The following is a 24,700-nucleotide window of genomic DNA, read 5'->3' on the forward strand; positions in this document are numbered from 1 at the left end:
TTGAGAAAAGTTAACACCAAGAAAAATGTTTAATAGTAACTACAGGGACAGTGGTTATAGTACATAATGTCATAAGCAAAAGATACACCAATCAGTACTTACGAAGGAATGAAACATTTGCTCTTAACATTACATTTCTTATATGCAAGTTCATAAATGTAGATGGTAAGATTTTACCATTCTGGAAAAAATAAGGTGTGTATATCATCAGCTAGATGTGCTCACTGTATGCTCCATTATTTTTATGCAAGGCCCGGGTGACTGGAAGTGCAGTTGTCAGGCATTTTAATTAACTGGACAGCCATTTGTTTCTGCACGACAAGGCATCGTTACACAGGAGCAATCAGGAGAAAACAGGAAACAGCCAAGCACTCTGCACTGCAACACGCCACCTTAACAGCTAACCAGCATTACTCAACTGCTACACAACTGCGCCTAGTGCACAAAAATACATAAGAGAAGAGATTAGAATTTAGTCTGATAAAACAATCCTTTCAAAATCAATTGTCACCTGAAAAGTTTTATACAAATTTGGAATAGACAATACTATTTAAATTCAAAGTAAATAGCATTTACAAGAAGTTTACATTTGAAGTTTTGAAGAATTTTATTTAAGGAACCAAGGCAAATTGAGACCACTTCCTTGACAGTCAGCTACTCAGCATGTAATGGCTGCATGTTTCCTCAACATGAAACTTGAGGCAACAAATTAAGTTACCATCAATTTTATTTTGTTTTTTTTTAAAAAGTCAAATAAAAGTCAGTACTAGATAAACAAAAATGAAAGTTTACCTCAAATATCCAAGCCAATAATGAAATCGGTAGTCGTTCACTTCACTAGATTACAAGAAATTTGAATAACAGCAACAAAATGGCACATAAAATGTAAAGTCTGCCATTTGAGGCTCAACTTAAACAAGTAAAAAGTTAAACAAAAATGTTACAAAATAACCTTTTCAACAGCTGGTTGCTTGTGCCTGGGGTCTCTCCAATGGACTGAAGATGCATAGGATCTTTTCCCCCAGAGGTGTCCTTTATGTAGATTTCTCATTTATCTGATGCATCTAGGTTTGAAGAGAGAACAGTTCAGCCACTTTTCCACCACACACCTTCCCAATTACGTGGATGACTTCAAGTATGCTTCTGGTTGTCATTCAACTGGCCTTGCCTAATTTAAATTAAGAATTATGTATAGTGTTTCACATGCTTCCCCCCACCCCCATTTGTCACCACATTACCTCTAAGTCAAAGGCCAAATTTGAAGGTGATAGTGAAGAAGCGTTTAATAGTCACATTAGTTTAAACTTTGAGTTAGTGAAGAGCAAGCATCAGGCTGCAAATCATACACTTAACTTGAATTCAGCCCATATAAGAAATTTAACATTTTTGTAACACTTTATAAAAGACTTAAAGTTATCTTCCAACTGGCATTCAATACAGTATCACTAATTTTAACATACAATTATTTAACCTTACAGCTAGCTTAGGCCCATTTCCATTTTAAAAACAGGACCAAACAGTTTGAGGGGTTAAAGACACACTATCCTTTCCCCACCCAGTATATCCTTAGTCTCTAAAGATCATTGAGGAAAAACTAGTTTCCATTTTTATTCCATTGCATTTGCCACTTATATAAGTTTTTTTTTTTTTTTTTTTTTTTTACCTCCAGTCAGTACAATGACCACTGAACGGATTTTCCATTATAAAAGGATAGTGTATCTTTAACTTTTAAAGACAAACCTGCTCCAAAACACGCCCACAGAAACTGGTCCCTGGAGGATCAGCCAAATCAGTTAAAATCTGCAATACTGGCCAATATTCTTTTAGCAAACAGGAGACCGCAGCTTTAAAGGGGAAAATGCAGATGTTGGGTAAAAAAACAGCAAGAAATAGTCATTTTCATTAATAGGTTGCGTCTCATACAATATTTCATTAAAATCAAACCATTAATCTCTAAACATGAAAATGTCCTTTGCAGAAATTTATTTCCCTAGCCAAATAACTGAAAAGTCTGCTCAAAAAGCTAACAGTGTGTCCCAATAGGATTCACTTGATTCAGGTTGTTAATATGGTAAGAACTACCCCTATACACCCCACTTAAGTATTATTAGGAAGTAACATGCAAATTGCATAGAGTTCCAACTACATTACCATTTTCCTAAGAGGATACAGCTCCTTCCTCTTCGGGAGATTTGGGGGGACTCTTAGACCTGGATCTGGATTTAGATTCCCTCTTTGAGACTGGTGGGGGGCTTCTAGATCTGGACCTGGACCTCGACCTGGATCGGGATCTGGAGACGGAGGACGACTTGGATTTGGATCTCCTGGCAGACCTAGACTTAGAGGTGGAGCGAGATCGGGAGCGTGTGCGGGATCTGGACTTGGACCGACTGTACCGGGAGCGACTGCGGGACCTGGAGCGGCTCCTGCTCCTGGATCGGCTACGGCGGCGTCTTCTGGGGCTAGAACGTCAAAATCACTCGGTTAGACGCGAGAAAGGCGCGATGCGCTGGGCCGGTCAGGGTGGAAGTGGAACAAGTGTCCCCCCCCCCCCCACCCAGCCCCGCGGCGGTTACAAGACGCCATTATTCCGAGGAAGCGGTCTGGGGCTGAGCCGGCCATCCGCCGCCGGGCGCTCCCCGCCGCCATAGACACCACGTGGTTCTGCAAGCCTGCGTTTTCGCGCCGATCCTGCCTTCCCAACCAGGAAACACCCTTCCCCCATCTCGTCACGTAGGGGCCACTGGCTCCCCCAGGCTGCACCTCCGCTGCCGCCGGCACCCAAGATTCCCACCCTCAGCCCTGCGCCTCCCAAGTCCTCTATAGCCCCGGGAGAGCGGCCTTCTGCCCCTCCCCCCACCGACACTCCTGCCTTGCCGGCCTCTCACCTGCGGCTGCGACGTCCGTAGCCGCCACCTCCGTATCGGCGCGGGGGCGGCCCCCGGCGGCTGTGATGCGAGTCCGGGGGCCTCCCGTAGCGGGCCATCTGGACGCGGAGCTCCCGGCCGTCCAGCACTGCGCCGTCCATGGCGTCCATCGCATCCTCGGCATCGCGCTTGTCGTGGAAGCGGACGAAGGCAAAGCCGCGGCTCTCCTTGGTGTAGCGGTCCCGGGGGATGTAGACGTCCCCCACCCGCCCGTACTTCTCGAAGACCCGCCTTAGCGTGTCTGGAGACGTGCGGTAGGTCAGGTTATCCACCTTGAGGGAAGTCATGCCCTCCACATCAGGCGGGGGGCGCCCGTAGCTCATGGCGGGCCGAGGCCCCCGAGGGGCGGCGGGACCGAGGAGAGAAACCTGGCGAAGAGCTCAGGAGAGTCGGGACCCTCAAGCCAGGGAATGGACGCCGAAGCGGGCCCCGAACTTTAGGCCAGAAAGGTGGAAAGCGACAGGCCGCGTGATGAGTCCGTGGAGGCGGCCCGGTGGAGATACAGTCGAAAAGGGGGGAAGGGCAAATGCAGCGCAGCGGTCACCCGCCTCTTACCGCCGCTACTAGCAAATGAGCGAGGTGGAGCCCGCGCCTTCCTACTTAACGCCACAAAATGGCCGCTTCTGACCCGGAAGCGAAGGGGGTCCGCGCGCGCGCCACCGCCGGGCCCGCTCCGTAACCGGCATTTTCAGTTCATTATTTTTCACCCCTTTGCGCGTTTTACAGAAGCGGCCGCGAAACGTCCGCGGCGCGTACGCCTCTAAATAAATATTTCGGCGACCCGAGAAAATGGCCGTTGGGGCGGCCGGGCCGTGACCCCGGAAGGGATTGACTGAGGCGGGGAAATTTTGAACGAAATGTGGCCCGAAAACCGAGACAAAGATCTGGGGTGAATGTTCGTCCATTTGGGAAAGGAGAAAAAAAAAAAACCCTAAACGTGAAATTTCTGGGACGAGCCTCCCGAGGCGAAGCAGGGGGGAGCAGCTGAGGAAGGAAACGAGTCAAAATGGCGGACGATCAGCAGAAAGGGCTGGTGGGTGTGAGGGGGCAGGGAAGGTGTGAGCCAGGCTGTGTCATGTGTGAATGACAGGGCCAGAAACACGGGCACTGGCGGGAGGGAGCTGTAACAACGTTAGATCCAAGCTGGGCACATGACATTCACCACTATCGTGGGCTGATCGGTTAGGGACCTCTCCCTTCGGAGATACTGGGGAGGGCACTTTCCCCTTCCCCCCCATGCACCGTGTAGGCCCCTGCTCACCCCCTCATGTGGGATGGGAACCGTGTCGTACGCCCCTCACAGGCACACACGCATGCTGCTGTTGTGCTGGTCAGTCCCCATTAAAGTCCCATTTCTCCCCCACACCTACATCGCCACAATATGGGGTCCATGCATGAGCCCCCCCCCCCCCCCACTCGCCCTGCCATGGTGCAGCAAATGCCACGTGAAGGTCCCTACATATACATAGGCACTTCCTTTTCACCCTGCATTCATGCCCACCTAGATGCAAAAGGTGGCATTTTAACCCCCCCCCCCCCCCGCAAATCCACAGTGTGGGGGATACAACCTGAAGCCCTCGGCACATCCATGCACGCCTGCTCTGCTGTTGTAAGGCCAGCATGAAGCCCTATGTCCAGCTGCCATGTGCTGCAAGTGTAGTGTTAGGGCATTGTGTGAAACTCCTTCCCTTTCTCTCTCCTGCCAAACACACACTCCCTGCAACTATGCTGGGGTGTCCCATGCAAGTGGCACCCCCTCCTGCTGCCAAAGTGTTGGAGGCAATTTGTGAAAGCAGCGCTCCCTCCCAAATACATCCTGCCACTTTGCTTGGGGTGCCACATGAAAGCGCCTCGCATTTACACACATTTTTCATCCTGTGGTTGGGAATGCTGCACACAAGCTCCTCACACATTATATATATACATTGCCACATTACTGGGGACATGGTGTGTAAAAGTGCCGCAAACATTCATGTACTTCCATGGTGTTGGGAATGCCATGTGAACTCTCCAGGCATGTATATACCCTCTCCGGCCATGTGAAAGCTCCCCAAGGGTACTTCATCATATTGCTTGGATTGCTGTGGAAAAGCCCTATATGTGATCTGTGACAGTATTGCTGCTGTTGTGTGAAAGCTTACATGCACATTGCCAAGATTTTGGGATGCCATGTGAAAGCTGCACAAGCACACGTATGCTGCCATGTTGCTGCTGGCATCGTATAAAAACCTCCCTGACCCCAAGGCATGGACATCACCTCTCAATAGGTTCCACATCTCCACTCCAAGGTGCTAGGGCATCACATATACACTTCAGTGGCACAAAAGACTGCTAGCATTTTTTTTCAGATTTCCCACTGCTACACTGCCACAGTGTAGCTCCGCTAGTGGGATTGTAGCAATAGTGGGAGTACTAGGGTAGACTAGGATTTGGAATTGTTACTTTTCTGTTGTCTACACCTGCTCAAATTGGTGCAGAGGAGATACAATCGGCAGGGCCGGCTCTAGAGTTTTTGCCTCCCCAAGCAGTGAAAAAAACCACCGTCTTGGACTGCAAAAGGGAGAAGCTGCCCTGAATTGCCGCCGTGGCCGGCGGGACAGAGGGGCTGCCGCCGAATTGCCGCCGCTGCGGAAACACTGCCACCCCCAAGCACCTGATTGGAACGCTGGTGTCTGGAGCCGGCCCTGACAATCGGCCTATCCATACTAGCTCTGTGACCATACTCCACTAACAAGTGGTGCAGTACCGGTGTTAGTGTGACAGTGGCAAATTTGACCTTGTCTACACTGTTTTCGTCAATGATACTAGTCAAATAATAATAATAATTAATAATGATTAATGCTTATGTAGCTCATTCCTAAAAGTTTATGATTGTATTCTTGATAAATTACTTTGTTTAAAAAGAAAATAAACTGAAAAGAAGAGACTGCATTTCCAGAGATCTCTCTTTAACTGGGATTACAGTGTGACTGAGAGATTTCTAAAAGCTAATAGTGAGATTTTACTCTTTGGTCTTAGTGTAATGCTTTGTTTAATAAATATTTTGCTCAATAGTGAAAATAAATATAACAAGAAGCAATAATTTTGACATAAAAACAAAAAGCAAGGTATTTCCTGCATGAGTAATCTAAATTAAGGAAATAATGTCTCACTTCTTGTTTTTATGTCTGTTTTATTGTTTCTTGTTATTTATTCATTTCACGTAGAACAGTGAGATTTAAAATTTCTCTTTGAATCACACCACAAAAATCCTTCATATCAGGAGAGATTTAAAAATCTGCTTTACAGTGAATCTCTCAAAATGGTAGAGGGAGTCTCCCTCCTATGTCTCTTAGCCCTGGTCTACACTACGAGTTTAGGACGAATTTAGCAGCATTAGGTTTATTTACCCCTGTACCCGTCCACACGTCAAAGCCTTGTTTTGTTGACTTAAAGGACTCTTAACATTGATATCTGTACTCCTTCCCGGTGAGGGGTTTAGCGCTAAAATCGACCTCGCTGGGTCGAATTTTGCGTAGTGTGGCTGCAATTTGACAGTATTGGCCTCTGGGAGCTATCCCAGAGTGCTCCATTGTGACTGCTCTGAATAGCACTCTCAACTCAGATGCACTGGCCAGGTAGACAGGAAAAGCCCTGGGAACTTTTGAATTTCATTTCCTGTTTGGCCAGCGTAAGGAGCTGATCAGCACAGGTGACCATGCAGAGCTCATCTGTACAGGTGACCATGGAGTCCCAGAATCGCAAAAGAGCTCCAGCATGGACTGAACAGGAGGTACTGGATCTGATCGCTGTATGGGGAGAAGAATCCATCCAGGCAGAACTCCGTTTTAAAAGACGAAATGCTAGTATATTTGCCAAAATCTCCAAGGGCACGATGGACAGATACTACAACAGGGACACAGCAGTGCCGCCTGAAAGTTAAGGAGCTGAGGCAAGCCTACCAAAAAACAAAGGATGCAAATGGTTGCTCCGGGTCAGAGCCCCCATACATGCCACTTCTATGATGAGCTGCATGCAATTCTAGGAGGGGCCCCTACCACTCCCCACCACTGTCCGTGGACACCTGAAAGGGGGAGTACCACGCAACAGGGATGAGGATTTTGTGGATGAGGAGGTAGAGGATAGCGCACAGCAAGCAAGCGGAGAATCCCTTCTCCCCGGCAGCCAGGAACTGTTCATCACCCTTGAGCCAATAACCCTCCCAGCCCTCCCAAGGTGGACTCCCGGACCATGAAGCCAGAGAAAGGCACCTCTGGTGAGTGTACCTTTGTAAATATAATACAGGATTTAAAAGCAAGCATGTTTAATGATTAATTTGCCCTGAAGACTTTGGAAGCATTTCCGGCCAGCATAGCTACTGGAAAAGTCTGCTAACGTGTCTGGGGATCTCCATGAAGCTCTCCTGGAGTTACTCTAAAAGCCTTTGCCACGCGGTGGCAGGAGGCCCGTTCATGTTGAGCTGTTCGCGTTTGGCTGAGAGGGATCTTCCCTGATCTAGCCACGTGGGGGCGGAAGGTGCAGGGGGGGGAGGGAGTAAAGCACATGTGCTATGTAATGTGAATCACTTGATTCAGTGTGAAATAGTCTTCCCTTTCTTCTCTAAAATGTGTCTTTTAAAATACTACTCTCCCTTTTTTCCTCCCGCCGCTGCAAATTTTTCAACGTTCCCCCATCATCTTCATCCCAGAGGCTAGCACAGATTAGAAGGCAAAAAAAACTGCACTCGTGATGACGTTCTCAGAGCTCATGCAGTCCTCCCACACTGAAAGAGCTCAGCAGAATGCATGGAGGCAAACAATGGCAGAGTCCAAGAAAGCGTTAAATGAACGCAATGAGAGGAGGGAGGAGCACGCTGAGAGGAGGCAGGATGCAATGCTGAGCCTAATGGGGGAGCAAACTGACATGCTCAGGCATCTGGTGGAGCTGCAGAAAAGACAGCAGGAGCACAAACTGCCGCTGCAGCCCCTGTATAACCGCCTGCCCTCCTCCCCAAGTTCCATATCCTCCTCACCCAGACGCCCAAGAACATGGGTGGGGAGGCTACAGGCACCCAGCCACTCTACCCCAGAGGACTGCCCAAGCAACAGAAGGCTGGTATCATCCCAGACCTACAACACTATGTGGTCCCACCAGTCTGTGCTTATTTCCTGGGCCCAGAATCGGCATTCCACAGCAGGAACCTGCCCCATTACCACCATGATGTCCAAATTGCCAGGGCCCATGCTTTGAGAGAAGTCTGTGTCCATGTCCTCATCACTATCGTGATCGTGCTGTCGTCGCCTCCTCACCTGCTTTTGCAGGTTCTGCACATACTGCAGGATAATGCACGAGGTGTTTACAATGCTCACAACAGCAGCGGTGAACTGAGCGGGCTCCATGCTTGCCGTGGTATGTCATCTGCAGGCGAGCAGAGTTGCAGCGGAAGCGGTGGATGATGACGGGTGCCACAAGAGTAGATATTTATACAGAACGACAAGAGGACCTGCGAGGTGGATTCATTGCACCAGAAAAGCAGGAGAACAGAATTGCAGCAGAAGCGGTGGATGACAACGGCGGTTAGCAGTCCTACTGCACTGTCTGCTGACAGGAGTATGGCATCTGCATGAAAAAAAAGCGCAAACGATTGTCTGTCGTTGCTTTCACAGAGGGAGGGGCGACTGACAAAATCCAAAACCATCCATGACAATGTTTTTGCCCCATCAGGCATTGGGAGTCCAACCCAGAATTCCAATGGGCAGTGGAGATTGCAGGAACTGAGGGTTACCTACCCACAGTGCAACGCTTTGAAAGTTGACACTAGCCACGGGACTGTGGATGCACTCTGCCGACTTAATGCTCTTAGTGGGGACACACACAATCGACTGTATAAAATCGCTTCCTAAAAATCGACTTCTTTAAGTTCGACCTAATTTCGTAGTGTAGACATACCCTTAGAAATCTCCTGTTGTAAGTGTTCATAATGTAGAAATGGGGGGAAAGAGCTACTGTTCCCAAGTACATAACCAAGGCTTTGCTCCTGCAATGTGATCCATGCAGGCATCCCCTTTGAGCCCTGGCTCTTATTCCAAGTCAATACTCATAAGAGTAGTGTTATTGACTAGCATAAATAACAAGAAAGCTCTAGTTTAAAATAAAATGCTGTACAATTTTGCAAAATAATTGCTGAGAAATCTTTAAAATACTTAATAAGTAATACAGTGATTTTGGCTGTTGTTGGAATGGTAGGTTCTGGATAAGCCTTACAGGACAGGAAGAAATGCTGGGTGAAGCCATGGGAGTTTTGTCATTGACTTCAACTTGGCTAGTTTTACCCTATGTCTTTGTATGTGTTTGTGCAGCAGTTAGCACAATCCTGATTGGCGCCTCTAGGTACTCTTGTAATACAAGTGCTAAATAATAATAGCAGGAAGTGGGGTTAGAGTTAATATGAGATGTCTGACTTTCTTTTTCTGCTTTACTCACTTTTTAAAATAGGGATCTTCTGATCTTGAGGATTACTTATTTTAATTTTTTTTTTTACAAAACTCAATACATAAATATATTAGCAATTAAACAGGTTTTTTGTTGGAAGGATTTCAAGGAAAAATATTGAATGATGGTAGAGGCAGCTATTTCATTCCCTTTTCAGAGTGAATGAGTGACACACAGAAACAGTGAGAGAGACTGTGCATGTGTGTCAGTGACAATGAAATGTTTCCTTTCCTTTCTTTTCTGCTGTATTATTGAAAGTACCCCCTGAGCTTTTCAGTCTTCATTTATGAATGCTCTTTGCATGACTGAAAGCAGTAGGTGACAGTTTTCTTAAAAGACTTTCTGAAAGATTTGGTTTCTTGCCCAAAGTATTATTGTCTAAAGGTTACAGAATATTATTTACAGTAACCACAAACATACAATTGTTATTTTAAGTAATATTCTAGATTTACTCTTTTTTTTAAGTCAGAGAAATGCTGAAACTGCATTTCCCAGAGTGCATGAGGGTGTTCTAGCCTGATTAGTCAGCTGACCTGGATTGTGAAATATTCCTTATTTCCTGTTCAGCATTAATGGACATGGCTTGTGTGTATGAGTGTCCTTTTTTTCCTTTGTCGGGTGATTTAATGTCTTTTGACTAAAATCTTATTCAGAGCAATGGTGGCAAGGAAGTGAGTTGATTTACTAACTCAGCAGGTCGGAAACTACTTCTAGAGGGAAGGGATGTCATGAAGAAATAATATACTGCACTCTGCATATCTTCATATGAAAGGATCTAAATAATCTTCACAACGCCTATTAAACCGTTGACTTGAGTTTTTTTCAGTGTTATTGTTTTTTTAATTTTCTTTTCTTTACAGTGGAGACTAGACCTCTTGACTTGCTAGTGAATACAGTACTTCTTAACACTTAACAATTAGTTTTAAATAACCTGTTTGTGAAGGGTTTTTTCCTTGTTGGTTGTTTTTTTTTACAGAACTTAAAAGGGAACTTTAAAAGGAAAATAGAATTTCTTCGGACTGAAGAGGACAACTTCCTAAGAAAAAACAAAATGTCTCCTAAATCGAAAAAGCTTTTTAACATAATTATTTTAGGAATTGCTTTTATGTTTATCTTTACTGCCTTTCAAACGTGTGGAAATGTTGCGGTAAGTGCAAATATCAAAACACTCCACATCCTCACCTTTCTTTCTGACACCCCAATTTTAAGGGTTGTTTTGTTTAGGGATCTAAGATGCATGATAGCATTACATTTTATCTTTTTGTGTTTCTCTTGATTTAAGTAATCTGTTTCTTTAAGAGAGTATAGCAGTGAAATAATAATGGTATGAGACAACACATGGTTGCTTAGAAAAAATTAAGTTAATTAAACACATTCATCTTAATAATATCTGCTCTGGCAATTATCTGTCTAGCAATTGAATTAAACTGGATCTTGTCATGTTTCTGAGCTTTTTTATAATTTTGCTTTAAAACACATGACCACGATGCTATTTTTTGTAACTTTGTCACCTAATTTCTCCTGGTTAATTAATCTTCCTTAATCTCACATTTTCTCTATGTAATGACAAATTGGAGATTGAAGGGGTATGAATTCAGTATCTGGTGAGTGGTCATACTGTCACAACTGACAGAACTGCCAAGTCACTTTACATCTCACTAAATAATTTACTGCCAATCTCTCTCTCCTTTACTGCAGGCAAATTGGACATAAAAATAATTCAATTTATCTTTAAAAGCAGACTGCCCTTTTATTACTTTTATTATTATAAACCTGTGTTTGCCATATTTAGAGACTCTCTTTTCTTATTTTCAGGAGGAATTCCCTGTTTGTAGATGTATAAAGGTTGCCTTACCATATTGTATGATTAATTTATGGTGGAGGAGGCTGATCTTGTGGCTAAAGCACAGAACAGAGTGTTTGGAAATAGAGATTCAATTTGTGATTGCTACAGACCATGTCCATGTCTCAGTTTCCATTTCTGTAAAAATGGGGCTCATACTGTTTTACATTAAAGAGGTGTTGGGAGGCCTAATTTGTTAATGTCTGTTAAATACTTTGAGATCTAAAGAATCACAAAATACTAATTATTGTTTCAAATGGACAGCTTCACCCCAGGCATCTTTGTGGGGTGAACTTTTATAAATAAAAGCTGTATACAGTTTTGTTGTAGCCATGTTAGTCCCAGGATATTAAACTAAAAGATGCACAGTGTAGCCGCTCTTTGTTGGCAGGAGAGAGCTCTCCCACCGACAAAAAACTTCCATACCCAACGAGCAGCGGTAGCTTTGTCGACAGGAGAGTTCTGCCAATAAAGCAGTGTTCAGACCGGCGCTTTTTAGTCGGTAAACCTTTTGTCGTTCGGGTATTGTTTTTTTTTTTACACCCCGAACAACAAAAATTTTACCAACAAAAGTCCAGTGTAGACAAAGCCTTAGAGAGACAAGGTAAGTGAGGTAATATCTTTTATTGGACCAACTTCTGTTGATGAGAGAGAGCTTGTGCAATAAAAGATACTACCTCACCCATCTTGTCTCTCATAAATAAAAGTGTCTGCAAGAAATATCCATTGTCCGGCAGTGAATGAATCAGGATTTAGGTTCCATTGTTCAAATTGCAGTTGCCCCGTGACCAAACCAGCATACCAGAAAACCAGTAGACAGAGGGAGAGTGTAGGAAGGAAGGCCTAGATCCACAAAGGGACTTAGTCTCAGATCCCTCTAAGGTATTTAGGTGCCCTAACTTCTGTTGAAATCAAAAGAAGTTGGGAGCCTAAAAACCTTTGAGGTTCAGGGCCTTAGGCTGTAATTAATAAATGTGGTTTTCAAAGGCTTGCGTACTGCTCATTTGAAAAGAGAAGGGAGTGTGGAGTAATTAGAAAAGGGGGATGGAAGTCAAAATTTTGATGTCTAGTCCTTGACTCTGCCACTAAATCTGAACAAGTTGCAGTTCAGTTTCCCTAACTGTACAATGGGTGTAATAGTTACTTCCTCACATAGGTTTTACAAGGTTTAACGGCCATTTCTAAACTATTAGTTCCTTGGGTGTTGTTATTAACAATCAGTTCTAACTTTGCTCTCTTATGCTAATCTGTCTGTAGTTTTCAGATTTAAAAAGAAAACTATAAAATGTACTTTCTGTATTATTTATAATTTTCTCTACACAGCAAACTGTTATCACGAATTTAAACAACACAAATTTTCATGGCAGTGGCTATACCAGGTAAGTTACGGTGATATTTATAGGTTTCAGAGTAGCAGCCGTGTTAGTCTGTATTCTCAAAAAGAAAAGGAGTACTTGTGGCACCTTAGAGACTAACAAATTTGCTGTAGCTCACGAAAGCTTATGCTCTAATAAATTTGTTAGTCTCTAAGGTGCCACAAGTACTCCTTTTCTTTTAGAGATATTTATGTCCTTTTGTTACTTTAAGAGGCATAGCTAGTCTTAATGAAAACTTACAGGGACATGCTCTTACGTGATTGTATTGTTCTGCTGAACTTACACGTTAAAAACAAGATTATGTTATCATACTTAAACACAGTTTAATTTTACACGTATATCTTTCTATTTAAATGAACCACATTACTGTTTTGCACTTTTTCTGTGTAGGGAGAAACAATGCCGTACTTTGCTTTTTATCTTGGGTCATGCAGTTTGTGGTGAAATTATTGAAAAATAAAGCAGCTAACTAAGGCATTGATTCTACAAACTTATCTGTATGTGTGGACCTTTGTACAGGGTCTGCCTGTGCAGATCAGCTTGCAGGAGAGAATTCAACAGTCACATGGAAGGGAACACTCTGAAAGACAGGAGGAAAATCAGGGTATCAGAGCTGTGGAAATCAATAAGTGAGCTGTAGCTCACGAAAGCTTATGCTCAAATAAATTCGTTAGTCTCTAAGGTGCCATAAGTCCTCCTTTTCTTTTTGCAGTTTTTTAATGTTTATTATTTTGCCATAGCAACCAAAGTCCCTAATCAGGATCAGGGGCCTGTTGTGCTCGGACTGTGCAATCATTTAGGAAGACTTGGTCGCTGCCCTAAAGAGTTTACAATCTAATTTAAGATAAGGTGCAACAAACAAGGGTAAATAACAATAGAAGGGAAAGAGGGGCTAAAATAATAAGATCATGCAGTTACATAGGCTAGCGATATGTTTGATGTAATAGTTTTGAATCATTTGAAAAATGTCCTTAAATAAATAAAATTAGCTACACTATCCAATACTCTTGAATTTCATTTGAAATGCTTATTTATCTTTATTATTTATTTGTGTAGCATGGCCATTATTTATGGGGTGTTCTCTGCATCAAATCTTATTTCACCTTCAGTGGTTGCTGTAGTGGGACCTCAGTTATCCATGTTTGTTAGCGGTCTATTTTACAGGTAAGTAATTCATTTAAATCTGTAGTTTCTGCATCTTATGCATTTCCTCCCTTTACTTTAAAAGGTACCATGTCATGCATGAAATTGTACTGGCTGAGGAGGGCAGGGTTTGGCTTCTTGCAATGATATTAGTGTTGCTCTTGAGTCACTTGGAATGTCACTTCAGAGCACTCCCTCCCCCAGAGACAGTGACCATGTTATTTCCACAGCTTTGGCAGGCCTGGCTGACCTTGTAGTAAAGACCCAAGATCAGGCCTCAGTCTAATGACTGTATTAGAAAAATAGCATTAAATGTTTAGAGTAATAAAAAACTCTTTTGTTTCAAATCTTATTGACTTGGAGTCTTTTCAAAATGAGTTTAGGAATAAGTACTTGATTTAGAGGAAGCTAAGATGCAAATCTGATTGTTAAAAAGCATAATCAGCATAACATTGTGCACATTCAATTTGAATATAATACGTTGTTATATTTTAGCATATACATTGCGGTTTTTATCCAGCCTTTCACATGGTCCTTCTACACAGCTTCTGTTTTCATTGGGATAGCAGCTGCTGGTAAGTATTGCACTTAATGTGTATCTGCTTGTACTTCTTCACTACATTTGTCTCTCTCTCTCTAAACTATTTTTCCTCCTTTCTCAGCAACTTTTTTGCTTGAATTTCAGTACTTTGGACTGCGCAGGGAAATTGCCTGACAATAAATTCAGATGAAAACACTATTGGGAGAAACAGTGGAATTTTCTGGGCACTTTTACAGTCCAGGTAACTTTCCTTTATTAAGTCTTTCCCTGTGGTTACATGCACCCTGTATTTGCTGTGTTGTTCAATGAGAGAGCAAGGGAGACTTTTGTCTCCAATACTTCAGAGCGATGCTCCACAGACTATGAAACTAAAGGAAAAGCTGGAGGTGACAATTGTTGCTGATACTGAGCAATGCTTAATGGTAAATAGGAGTTATATACTGCAGATCTTTCCTCCTAATGGACTAAAGTTAATGTCATTTCTGATATCTTGGATCCCTTTGAAATGTAGAGCTGGCCTAATGAAGGTGAATCCTCAATTTTCTTTGACATTTCTATGGGCTAGCAGTTTGACTTTGACAGTGTGAGGACAGGCACCCTCTCTCTCTTTAATATTTACACCGTATTCTTTTATATATAATTTCTTACCATAATAAATTCTATATTCCTGTGTTATCCCTCTTTTGTTTGCAGCTTGTTTTTTGGAAATCTTTATATATACTTTGCTTGGCGTGGGAAAATTCACATATCAGGTTTGTATTACTTGCTTTGTGTGAAGGAATACTTTGATGTATCATAATATATGAAAAAATGGATACAATGAAGTAGGAAGCAGCCATAGCCTATGTCTACATTACGGACCTTACAGTGGCACAGCTGCACTGTGCTGCTGTAAGGTCTCCTGTGTAGTCCCTCTATGCTGGCGGGAGAGAGCTTCCCCGCCGGCATAATTAAACCACCCCCAACCCAAGTGGCAATAGCTGTGTTGGCGGGAGATGCACACTGGTGTTTTTGTCCGTGAAACTTTTGTCTGGGTATTTTTTGCACACCCTGACCGACAAAAGTGCTAATGTAGACATAGCCATAGTTGTGACAGCTAGAAACATAGGGAACAGCAGGTAAAATTTGTATTTGTTTTCTGGGGAGTATTTTAGTTTTAGGCTTTGTCTACACTAGCAATTGAAAGACAAAACATTTGTTGTTCAGAGGTGTTAAAAAAACACACACCCCCCCGAAAGACAAAAGTTTTGTCGACGACACATACTGGTGTGAACAGCGTTTTGTAGTCAGGAGTGCTCTCCTGCCAACAACACTAATGCCGCTCATTGGGGCTGGAAGTTATTTGTTGGTGGGAGAGCGCTCTCTTGCCGACAAACAGCGGCAACACTGTGCACCTTTTAGCGGCATGACTGTAGCGCCATAGCCGTGTCGTTAAAAGCTGCGTAATATAGACATAGTCTTAGTATGTAAAGCCATGTGATACAAGAGCTGTGAATATCTCCGGTGTTCCTGGCTGCTGTTCCCTTTGTCTTCTTTCAGGACTTGTGTACAGAGGGAAATTGATCAGAATAGTTTATTGCAGAATTCCATAATAGCTTCCCATGTGAAGACTCTTATTCTGAAATAAGAATGTCTACATGGGGAGCTGTTCTGGAATAGCTATTACAGTTTAAATTCACATCCTACCTGTTCCAGAATAATATCCTGCTGCAGACAAACCCTCAGCGTCCCTGTCTTGATACAGATAATCCAGGTTAATTTCCTGTTTGAATTATAATTAATATTCTGCCTGGAGCCTTCCAAATCTATCAGAGTAGAACTTGGAGCAAAGTGCACTCATATTCAGTGGAGAAAGTGACAGGTGGTCAAAGCTGTAGGGCTCCATACAGAGCATCTGGGACTTGAGTTGCTGTGAAAAGGTGGAGGCAGGGACTAATATGTGGGTAGTGGTTGTCAACTAAGGGCGTGGCTACACTTGTGAGTTACAGCGCAATAAAGGAGCCCCGGGCGCACTAGGTCACTACCCGTCCACACTGGCAAGGCATGTAGAGCGCTCTGACTCCGCGGCTACAGCGCTGCTGGTACTCCACCTTGGCGAGTGGAATCACGTTTGCTGCGCCCCCCGGAGGAGCGCCGCAGCGCCAGTGTGAACGAGGTGTTGCATTACTGCGCTCTGATTGACCTCTGGAAACGTCCCATAATCCCCTTAAGTCAAGTGGCCATTCTTGTCATTGTTTTGAACTCGCTGTAGGAATGCGGATATGCCCTTTCAAATCTCAGTTTCTGACAGCTGGCTGCTTATCTGCTCCGGGACAAAGGAACCATTACTGAGGAATGCTGCTTGCTTTGAGTGAGTGAGAGAGAGGCGCGGGGTGGGGGGGAGGGAGGTCTGCTGCTGTCTGAATTTACAAGACAGCATGCTGACACGCTCTCAGCCCCCCAAAAATCCACTCTCTCTCCCTCCACATACACACAACACACTCCCTGTCACACTCTACCCCCCCTTGCATTTGAAAAACACATTGCAGCCACTTGCATGCTGGGATAGCTATCACAATGCACTGCTCTTTGTGGCGTTGCAAGAATTGCTAATGTGGCCACGCCAGTGTGCTTCCAGCTGAGAGTGTAAACACTCGGCAGCGTTTTCCCTGCTGCGGTCTCCAAAGGCTGGTTTAACTCCTAGCACTCTACAACTGCAAGTGTAGCCATGCCCTAAGAAGCCAACTGATTTATATGGAAATGGTGACAAAGCCTGTGTTTTAATATAATCAGTCAGAAAACCCAGAAAAAAAACAGAATGTAATACGAAATGGAGTTGATGATCCTGCTGTAAGGTGTATGTGAGGAGGAGAGTTTCCTATATTATGTACTAAAAAAGAACTCAAATATCGGATAGACCGTTCAACTATTCACATCTTTAAAACATGAAACCTTTCCTTGTAGGACATCCTTCCAAATAAATGGAATTTTCAACCTCATTGGATAAACATTTTAGGAGGATGTTTCTGCTAAAGACAATTTGAAATATTGACTTTTAAATGATCATCTCAAACTTCGCAGGTAGCACCCTCTTGTGCTGAAAAGGGCAGTTCACATCTCTGTTACTGTACTATTGATTCAGGCTCTTTGCAGACTGAATAGCACAGCCTACATATAAAAATAAAAAATTCAAACATCCAAGAATTAAAGCAAAAGCTTAAATTCTTCCAAAAACATAAATCTGTGGAATCTGAAATTCTATCTTTCCTGATTTATATTGCTCCTGCTAATCACCTCGGATTACAGCATTTAACAGAACTCACACTGAAGTTTTCCTTTAACTTTAAGTGAATTAAAGTCCCTTGAAGCATGTTGAAACAATTTAGGAGTCTCCTTCCATTTCATTAGAAGGTGAATGTTCCTACCTTTGAACATCAGTCCCTCCTTGCCACACTTTATTTCAGGTTCCCACAAGAGCTGTTTGCACATGCACATAAAATACTATTTTTAAAACTACACACACACAGACACATTGTTATTGATTTGGAATCTTACACAGGTTTTTTTTTAAAATGTATTTAAAAAAATTCTGTTCACCTTTAAGCCATTGGAGAAATAAATATAAGAGCGTAGGCAGTATCTTTAGGGTTGAGAAGTGGGAGCCCAAAGGTTAGTTTGTCTCAACACAACCCATGATTAGCTGCTTCTCAGCAATTTTTCTGCGTGATGAATAGGGGAAGCCTCTGCACAAAAGAGTTTACTGTGCCAAACAAGTTGGTTAGTGTAGAGGGACTGGTGCCTGGAACATCAGGTATCTTTCCTCCAGATGCTCACTGTTATCTTTTGTCAAATTGTGAAGTTTCATGAGCCTATGGCTTTTGAAATGTATAGGTCTACCAATTTATAGTATCACATGATGTAACATTAGTTCCTGGGGCTGGAGAGGAAGGCAGTTTTTTCTAATCAGTGTAGGGAAGATGATGTAGTCTCTGCCCTGCAAGCAATACTCGATACTGTTATTGAACAGCCTCTGCACTTTCTCTTCCCTTTTATTTACCCCCACTTAGCCACAGCCAAAAGTGGTGGTGATATTCTTTGATCAGCCTGTATTCCATTGGCATATCAGCAATGACAAAGGAACTTGCCAAACATGCAGGACACTTTGCTCCACAGGTAGTAAGTCAGACAACACCACTGAAGTTAATATGTTTTATATACACCTCTTTATAAACTGTACCTTGCTTTAGCATGGGAACAACTTAGCTATGTGCACCATTATTTGTGGAGATAGTTTACTAGACTTGAATTGTTTTATGCAGACCGGTGTGTGACACCTTTTTGATTTTCCACAGAGAGTGATCGCAGGACTGTCTTTATTGCTCTAACTGTCTTCAGTCTCGTGGGTACATTTCTGTTCTTTCTGATTAAGAAACCAGAGGAGTCAAACACACTGGAGGAGGAAGTCTCCTCCACTGATGAAAGCACTGTAGATAACTCGTAAGTGCTTATAGCAATAACACATTACCATCTAGCCAATTATGTGTGTACCTAGTGCATAATGGAAGACTCCTTATTTGCTTCTCCCTCCGAACCAAAAGCATGTAGAATTTGAATAAAGTATAGGAGAGTCCCTGGAGCCATTAACTAGTTGATGCAATCCTTACTTGTTCTCCTCATAGGCTGTACACTTGAGCATGGGATAGGGCATAACAAATAGTGTTTTTCCATTGGTGAGTAAGGGTCTTTGGGGAGACTTCATTTATCTCCCTCTTCTCACTATTAAGCGTATGTATGTTCTTTCATATTTTTCCTTGCCCTTATCTCCAAACAGTAACTATTGGTCTCCAACCATGGAAGTAATTTGGGGATAGAAGCAGAACAGGGGGTTTATGAAGGTAAAAAAAGACCTGGGGTCAGATTGGGATGAGACTGTTTACTTCCCTTCTAAAAGCACATTCTCAATTTGTGTCTCTGTAATAATTCTGCAAGAGAGGACTGACTTCCTTATTGAACAGCACAGAAAGAACCTTCAGAGCCTCTCTGAGAATTATAGTAAGCTTGATTCACTCGTATCAGAATTTTTATCTGGTAGTCAAGTGCCTTTGTAGTTCTAAGAGCTTTGTAGGTTTCTAAACCCTTTTATCCACACCCCTTACCTTAAACAATTCTTTCATTGTCCATTATTAGTTATTTGAAGCTAAGTGGTTTGTAATTTTGGTTTGCTGGTGGAGATAGGGCTTAGAATTCTTATTACTTTGTCCCTTTGGCAAGTGCTTTGTGTATGGGTCTGGATTTTCAAAATCATCTGCTCAACAAGGCTTGTCATATCAGTGGCAATGTAGGCTGATTATCTGGCCAACAGTTTTAAAAAAATATCATGCCACAGTGGTAGGCAGGGGAGGTTTGGACAGATTTAATAACCTGTAGAGATCTGTTCAGCTATCAGTTATTATTTAGCTGCAGATCACACATAAATGACCTAGGTACCATTCTGATGTGCACATTAGAAATGTATAGATATAAGCACTAAAGTCTCTCTGAAACAGTATTTGCAGATACAGTTATTTTATTAGCCTAGCTGTAGGATAATTAGAAAGATGAGAGCACATATAGTGGAGAGAACAAGTCTGATACAGACAAAGCCCAGAGACACATTGCTATAAAAGGATACTCAGTGAATGACATACACCCACACTAAAGGCAAATATCTTTTTCAACTAGAGGATTATTTCACAAAAATGTTTTATTAAACATAGTGTGTTGAAATTGCTAATTATGGGCAGGAAAATGTACAGAAAACTAAAATACGAATTTGTCTATTTTCCATCATAATGGTAAAAGCATGGTTATCTCTGGTTCATCTTTCTGATCTTAAAAAAATATTTACCCAGGTCTGTCCAAAGCAAAGCGACAAGGGCAGTGGATGCATTTAGTAAGTATTATTGCACTTTAGAACCATTTCTCAAAAATATTACAACAGATCTATGAACTGTCAAATGATGCTATTTGTACACAACCATATATAAATAATTTTAAACAGAAATTTGGCTTTAATAATGCAGGGCAATAGACCTGCAGTCTCCCCTTCCTTAATCCTGAGACACTTAATCTTCTTTTGTTTATCACTCAGCTAAACAACCCTCACAGTTCCCTCCTCTGTTCTTCATTCAGGCAATGTATCATGTAGCCCAGATCCTTCATATCCCAGATCAGTCCAGGATCTTTAGAGTCTTCAGCAGTGGTGCCTGCTTTAAAGTGACATGACACTGAGGCAAAGAGTAGGCTGTATTTGTGTTTTGAAGGCTCTAGGCACCTACTGGTTCAAGGGTCAGTGGAAAGAGCAAAGATCTCATTCTGTGGAGATTAAAGAGGACTGATGAACAACTGTGCGAGTTGCTGAGTTGAGAGGGAAGCAAAGGATATTTGACAATCTCAGGACAGAAGTGAAACAAGTCTAGGGAAGTGAAAAAGAGGGTTAACACTAGGAAGGGAGGACAGGGTGTGAGAGGGAGAGATCATGGGGATGAGGGGAGGAAAAAAGGAAAAGCCACTCTATGAAAGTAAAAATGTTTCCCCTTAAAGAAATAGCAAGATGAAGTACAAGTTACCTTTTGTATGAATTTACATCAACATTTACAATAAAGTTCAACAATTTAAAAAATAAAAATTCTTCATTCAGATACATGTGTGCAGCTCCCATTGGAGCTTGTAAGTAGTGGCACTTAACTGTTGATATCTGAAAGCAGAATTTGGCCCCAAAACATTTAGAAAAACTCAATTAATTATTTTAAAATAAAAATATTCTGAATTGAGATTACAAGAGTACAGTACATAAAACCACTCAGCCTTTAGTCACTGGAAAATTTATTTGGGTTGATTTCCCTCTCTACCCTGCCCCCCCACATTCAGATTGGCCTTTTAAGTTAAAGGCCCCCTATGTAGCAGCCTTATTAAATCAAAGAGAGAAAAAATCAGTTCATGATTTGCATCACTTTAACATATTTGTGCCTTTGGTAAACAGCAAAAAAAAAAATACCCTTAATGTCAATGAATTTTATTCATTTATATTTTTTCTTTGCAGAGAGATCTATTAAGCTGTACTTCACCAAAGAGATTTTGCTCCTTAGTGTTACAACAGCTTATACAGGTAATGAAACAGGCAAAAGGACACAATCATTTGCTAGTGCCAGGGCATTTTATGGGACACTAAATGAGTACCCCTCGATCAGGATTATATTTCTGTATCCCAGTATATATTACTTTAATGTATTGGAGTTTATTACCCTTTTGTAGTATTTTTATACTCTGTTTCTGAAAAATGCTCTTCTATAGATTAATTTTTTTGTACCCAACCCTGCCAAAATTATGGGATTTAATAAGAGTTGTTAAACCCAGTTTAAGGTCAGCCAATTTATATCTTGGCTAGGGCATGGTTTATGAATCTGTTTTATTACACAGTTTGTCCCTGTTCATACTGGCCAGATTGAATCATGTTAGAACACATTTAAACTGCAGTGAAGTCTAATAATGGTAATTAAACTCATTTTTATAGATGAGATCTTTAATATCAGCTCCATCAGACTTGCAATGAAGTGTAGGAGACTTTTGTAAGAGCCCTTGTCCTAAAACCATGTGTGCATTAGGAAAATGTTGCAAAGACTTCCTACATTGCAATCACTGATTTGACTCTGTAGTAGGGCAACCCCCACGTGGAGTGCTCTCCTGAGACAGGTCTCTACACAGTAAAAACATAAGAACGGCCATACTGGGTCAGATCAAAGGACAAGGTCCATCTAGCCCAGTATCCTGTCTTCTGACAGTGGCCAATGCCAAGTGTCCCAGAGGGAATGAACAGAGCAGGTAATCATCAAGTGATCCATCCGCTGTTGCCCATTCCCAGCTTCTGGCAAACAGGCTAAGGACACCATGCCTGCCCATCAGCCATTGATGGACCTATCCTCCATGAATTTATTTAATTTTTTGAACTCTGTTATAGTCTTGGCCTTCAGAACATTCTCTGACAAAGAGTTCCATAGGTTGACTGTGCGTTGTGTGAATAAATACTTCCTTTTGTTTGTTTTAACCTGCTGCCTATTTCATTTGGTGACCTTTAGTTCTTGTGTTATGAGAAGGAGTAACTAACACTTCCTTATTTACTTTCTCCACACCAGTCATGATTTTATAGACCTCTATCATATCCTCCCTTAGTCATCTCTTTTCCAAGCTGAAAAGTCCCAGTCTTATTAATTTCTCCTCATACGGAAGCTGTTCCATACCCCTAGCCATTTTCATTGTCCTTTTCTGAACCTTTTCCAATTCTAATATATCTTTTTTGAGATAGAACGAACATATCTGCACACAGTATTCAAGATGTGGGCGTACCATGGATTTATATAGAGGCAATATGATATTTTCTGTCTTATTATCTGTCCCTTTCTTAATGATTCTTAACATTCTGTTCACTTTTTTGACTGCCACTGCACATTGAGTGGGTGTTTTCAGAGAACTATCCATATGATGCCAAGATCTCTCTCTTGAGTAGTTAAAGCTAATTTACACCCCATCATTTTATATGTATAGTTGGGGTTATGTTTTCCAATGCATTACTTTGCATTTATCAACATTGAATTTCATCTGCCATTTTGTTGTCAAGTCACACTGTTTTGTGAGACCCCTTGGTAGCTTTTTGCAGTCTGATTTGGACTTAATTGTCCTGAGTAGTTTTATATCATCTGCAAATTTTGCCACATCACTGTTTATGCTTTTTTCCAGATCATTTATGAATATGTTGAATAATACTGGTTCAAGTACAGATCCCTGGGAGACACCACTATTTACCTTTCTCCTTGCACCTGCCTCAGTTTCCCGTTTGTTTGCCCATGACAGACTCTTAGGCTTGGTCTACACTGAAAAGTTATAGCTGCATGCCTGTGTCATGCCTGTGAAAAAACTACATCCCTTACTGACTTAGTGATGCTGACAAAATATAGTCACAGCTATGTCGATGGAAGAGGGCTTCCATTGACATAGCCAACTTTATTCAGGGAAGTGGTGTTCCTATGCTGAGAGGAAAACCCAAACTGTTGTTGAAGGCTGCATCTATACTACAGGGCTATGCTGGCATACCTATGCCAGTATAGTCTCCGTAGTGTAGATATACCTTCACTGTTTGATACAAAACCTGCCTCTCGGCATAATTTGTTCATATATACCAGTGCAGTAATTCCCCTAAAGCCCTTGCAACTTAACTGTTCTTGACAAACTCACAGTAAGAATACTAAGATACAACAATTTTTCCAGTCCTCTCTTCAGAGACAATGCCTCCAGATCACCCACCTGAGAGTCAATGTGGCACGGTGTTCCCATTTCCTTTTTTGCTCTACTCTCCAGGCTGTCCAGCTGAGTGACCAGTCTCATGAACTTTACCACAGTCCTCAAGTCAGGTTGCCCACAAGAGAGCTCCTCACTATGTTCCAGGCCTCAGGACTCCCTGCCTAAGTCCTACCCATGCTGAGAGCCCAAACTCTTGCTTCAAGGCCCAGCTTCTTCTCACCAGGCTGGATAGGGGTCCCTGGCCAAGCCTTCTGCTCATCAGAGGCTCCCAGTTAGGTCAGGTCTCACCAACAATTCTGATCCAGCTCTCTGAAAAACTCATCTCTCTCTACCAGGTCTCCTGTAGTTCTATCCAAGCAACTTTTTGCTCGCTCTCTCTCTCTCTCTCTCTCTTTAGATACTTCTAGTCTCTGATTCTCCAGGCTTTGTCTCTCCTGTTCTCAGACAGCTGAGCTTTCATCTTGTGATCACCTTCCTCTAGGGGCCAGGACAGGTGCCCTGTTTTAAGACCAGTTGGTGGTCAGCTGACTAGACACATGTCCACACCCCTGAGCAACGTAGATAAGTCAGCTTAATCCCTAGTGTAGAGAGTGCTGAGTTGATAGAAGAAATCAATGGGAGTTTTGCCAGGTTTCAGAGTAGCAGCCGTGTTAGTCTGTATCCGCAAAAAGAACAGGGGTACTTATGGCACTTTAGAGACTAACAAATTTATTTGAGCATAAGCTTTCATGGGCTACAGCCAACTTCATCGGTTGCATAGAATGGAACATATTAATTCAAGCTCAGCAGTTTCTCATTGGAGTCTGTTTTTGAAGCTTTTCTGTTGCAAAATTGCTACCTTTAAGTCTGTTACTGAGTGGCCAGAGAGGTTGAAGTGTTCTCTTACCAGTTTTTGAATGTTACGATTCCTGATGTCAGATTTGTGTTCATTTATTCTTTTGCGTAGAATTTTTTCTCAACGCAAAAGAATAAATGGACACAAATCTGACATCAGGAATCATAACATTTGAAAACCAGTAGGAGAACACTTCAACCTCTTTGGTCACTCATTAACAGACTTAAAGGTGGCAATTTTGCAACAGAAAAG

At 42.4% G+C, this 24,700-nt stretch overlaps 2 protein-coding genes across 12 annotated transcripts in view; one reads left to right on the plus strand and one right to left on the minus strand.

The window, feature by feature from the left end:
* On the minus strand, positions 1-3,683 carry SRSF2 (serine and arginine rich splicing factor 2). Of its 7 annotated transcripts, XR_005288753.2 has the most exons (5): positions 2,889-3,605; positions 2,152-2,462; positions 1,741-1,844; positions 953-1,064; positions 1-435 (listed from the first exon to the last, which is right to left on the minus strand). XR_005288753.2 is itself a non-coding variant. In XM_038370586.2 (3 exons), the coding sequence occupies exons 1-2, from the start codon at positions 3,248-3,250 to the stop codon at positions 2,159-2,161; spliced, it is 666 nt and encodes a 221-aa protein (XP_038226514.1). In that variant the 5' UTR covers positions 3,251-3,683; the 3' UTR covers positions 1-1,064; positions 2,152-2,158. The 7 variants fall into 7 exon arrangements, 2 of the variants coding, with proteins under 2 accessions (XP_038226514.1, XP_043353252.1); XR_005288750.2 differs by having other exon boundaries at positions 1-1,064; XR_005288751.2 differs by lacking the exon at positions 1,741-1,844 and having other exon boundaries at positions 2,889-3,589.
* A 4,750-nt stretch (positions 3,684-8,433) lies between these two features.
* The window catches only part of MFSD11 (major facilitator superfamily domain containing 11), a 28,483-nt gene continuing 12,216 nt past the window's right edge, over positions 8,434-24,700 (plus strand). The window contains exons 1-10 of one of the 5 annotated variants that reach the window (XM_043497315.1): positions 8,647-10,016; positions 10,375-10,545; positions 12,565-12,620; positions 13,674-13,781; positions 14,256-14,335; positions 14,446-14,542; positions 14,995-15,053; positions 18,633-18,777; positions 20,172-20,212; positions 21,362-21,427. In XM_043497315.1, the coding sequence (XP_043353250.1) occupies positions 9,990-10,016; positions 10,375-10,545; positions 12,565-12,620; positions 13,674-13,781; positions 14,256-14,335; positions 14,446-14,542; positions 14,995-15,053; positions 18,633-18,777; positions 20,172-20,212; positions 21,362-21,427 (850 nt within the window). In that variant the 5' untranslated portion in view covers positions 8,647-9,989. Of the gene's footprint in view, positions 10,546-12,564; positions 12,621-13,673; positions 13,782-14,255; positions 14,336-14,445; positions 14,543-14,994; positions 15,054-18,632; positions 18,778-20,171; positions 20,213-21,361; positions 21,428-24,700 lie in introns of all 5 variants that reach the window. The other 4 variants (XM_038370578.2, XM_043497314.1, XM_038370584.2 and 1 more) reach the window with 4 other exon arrangements.

This window comes from Dermochelys coriacea, chromosome 14 (assembly GCF_009764565.3).
Source record: "Dermochelys coriacea isolate rDerCor1 chromosome 14, rDerCor1.pri.v4, whole genome shotgun sequence".
Taxonomy (NCBI): Eukaryota; Metazoa; Chordata; order Testudines; family Dermochelyidae; genus Dermochelys; species Dermochelys coriacea.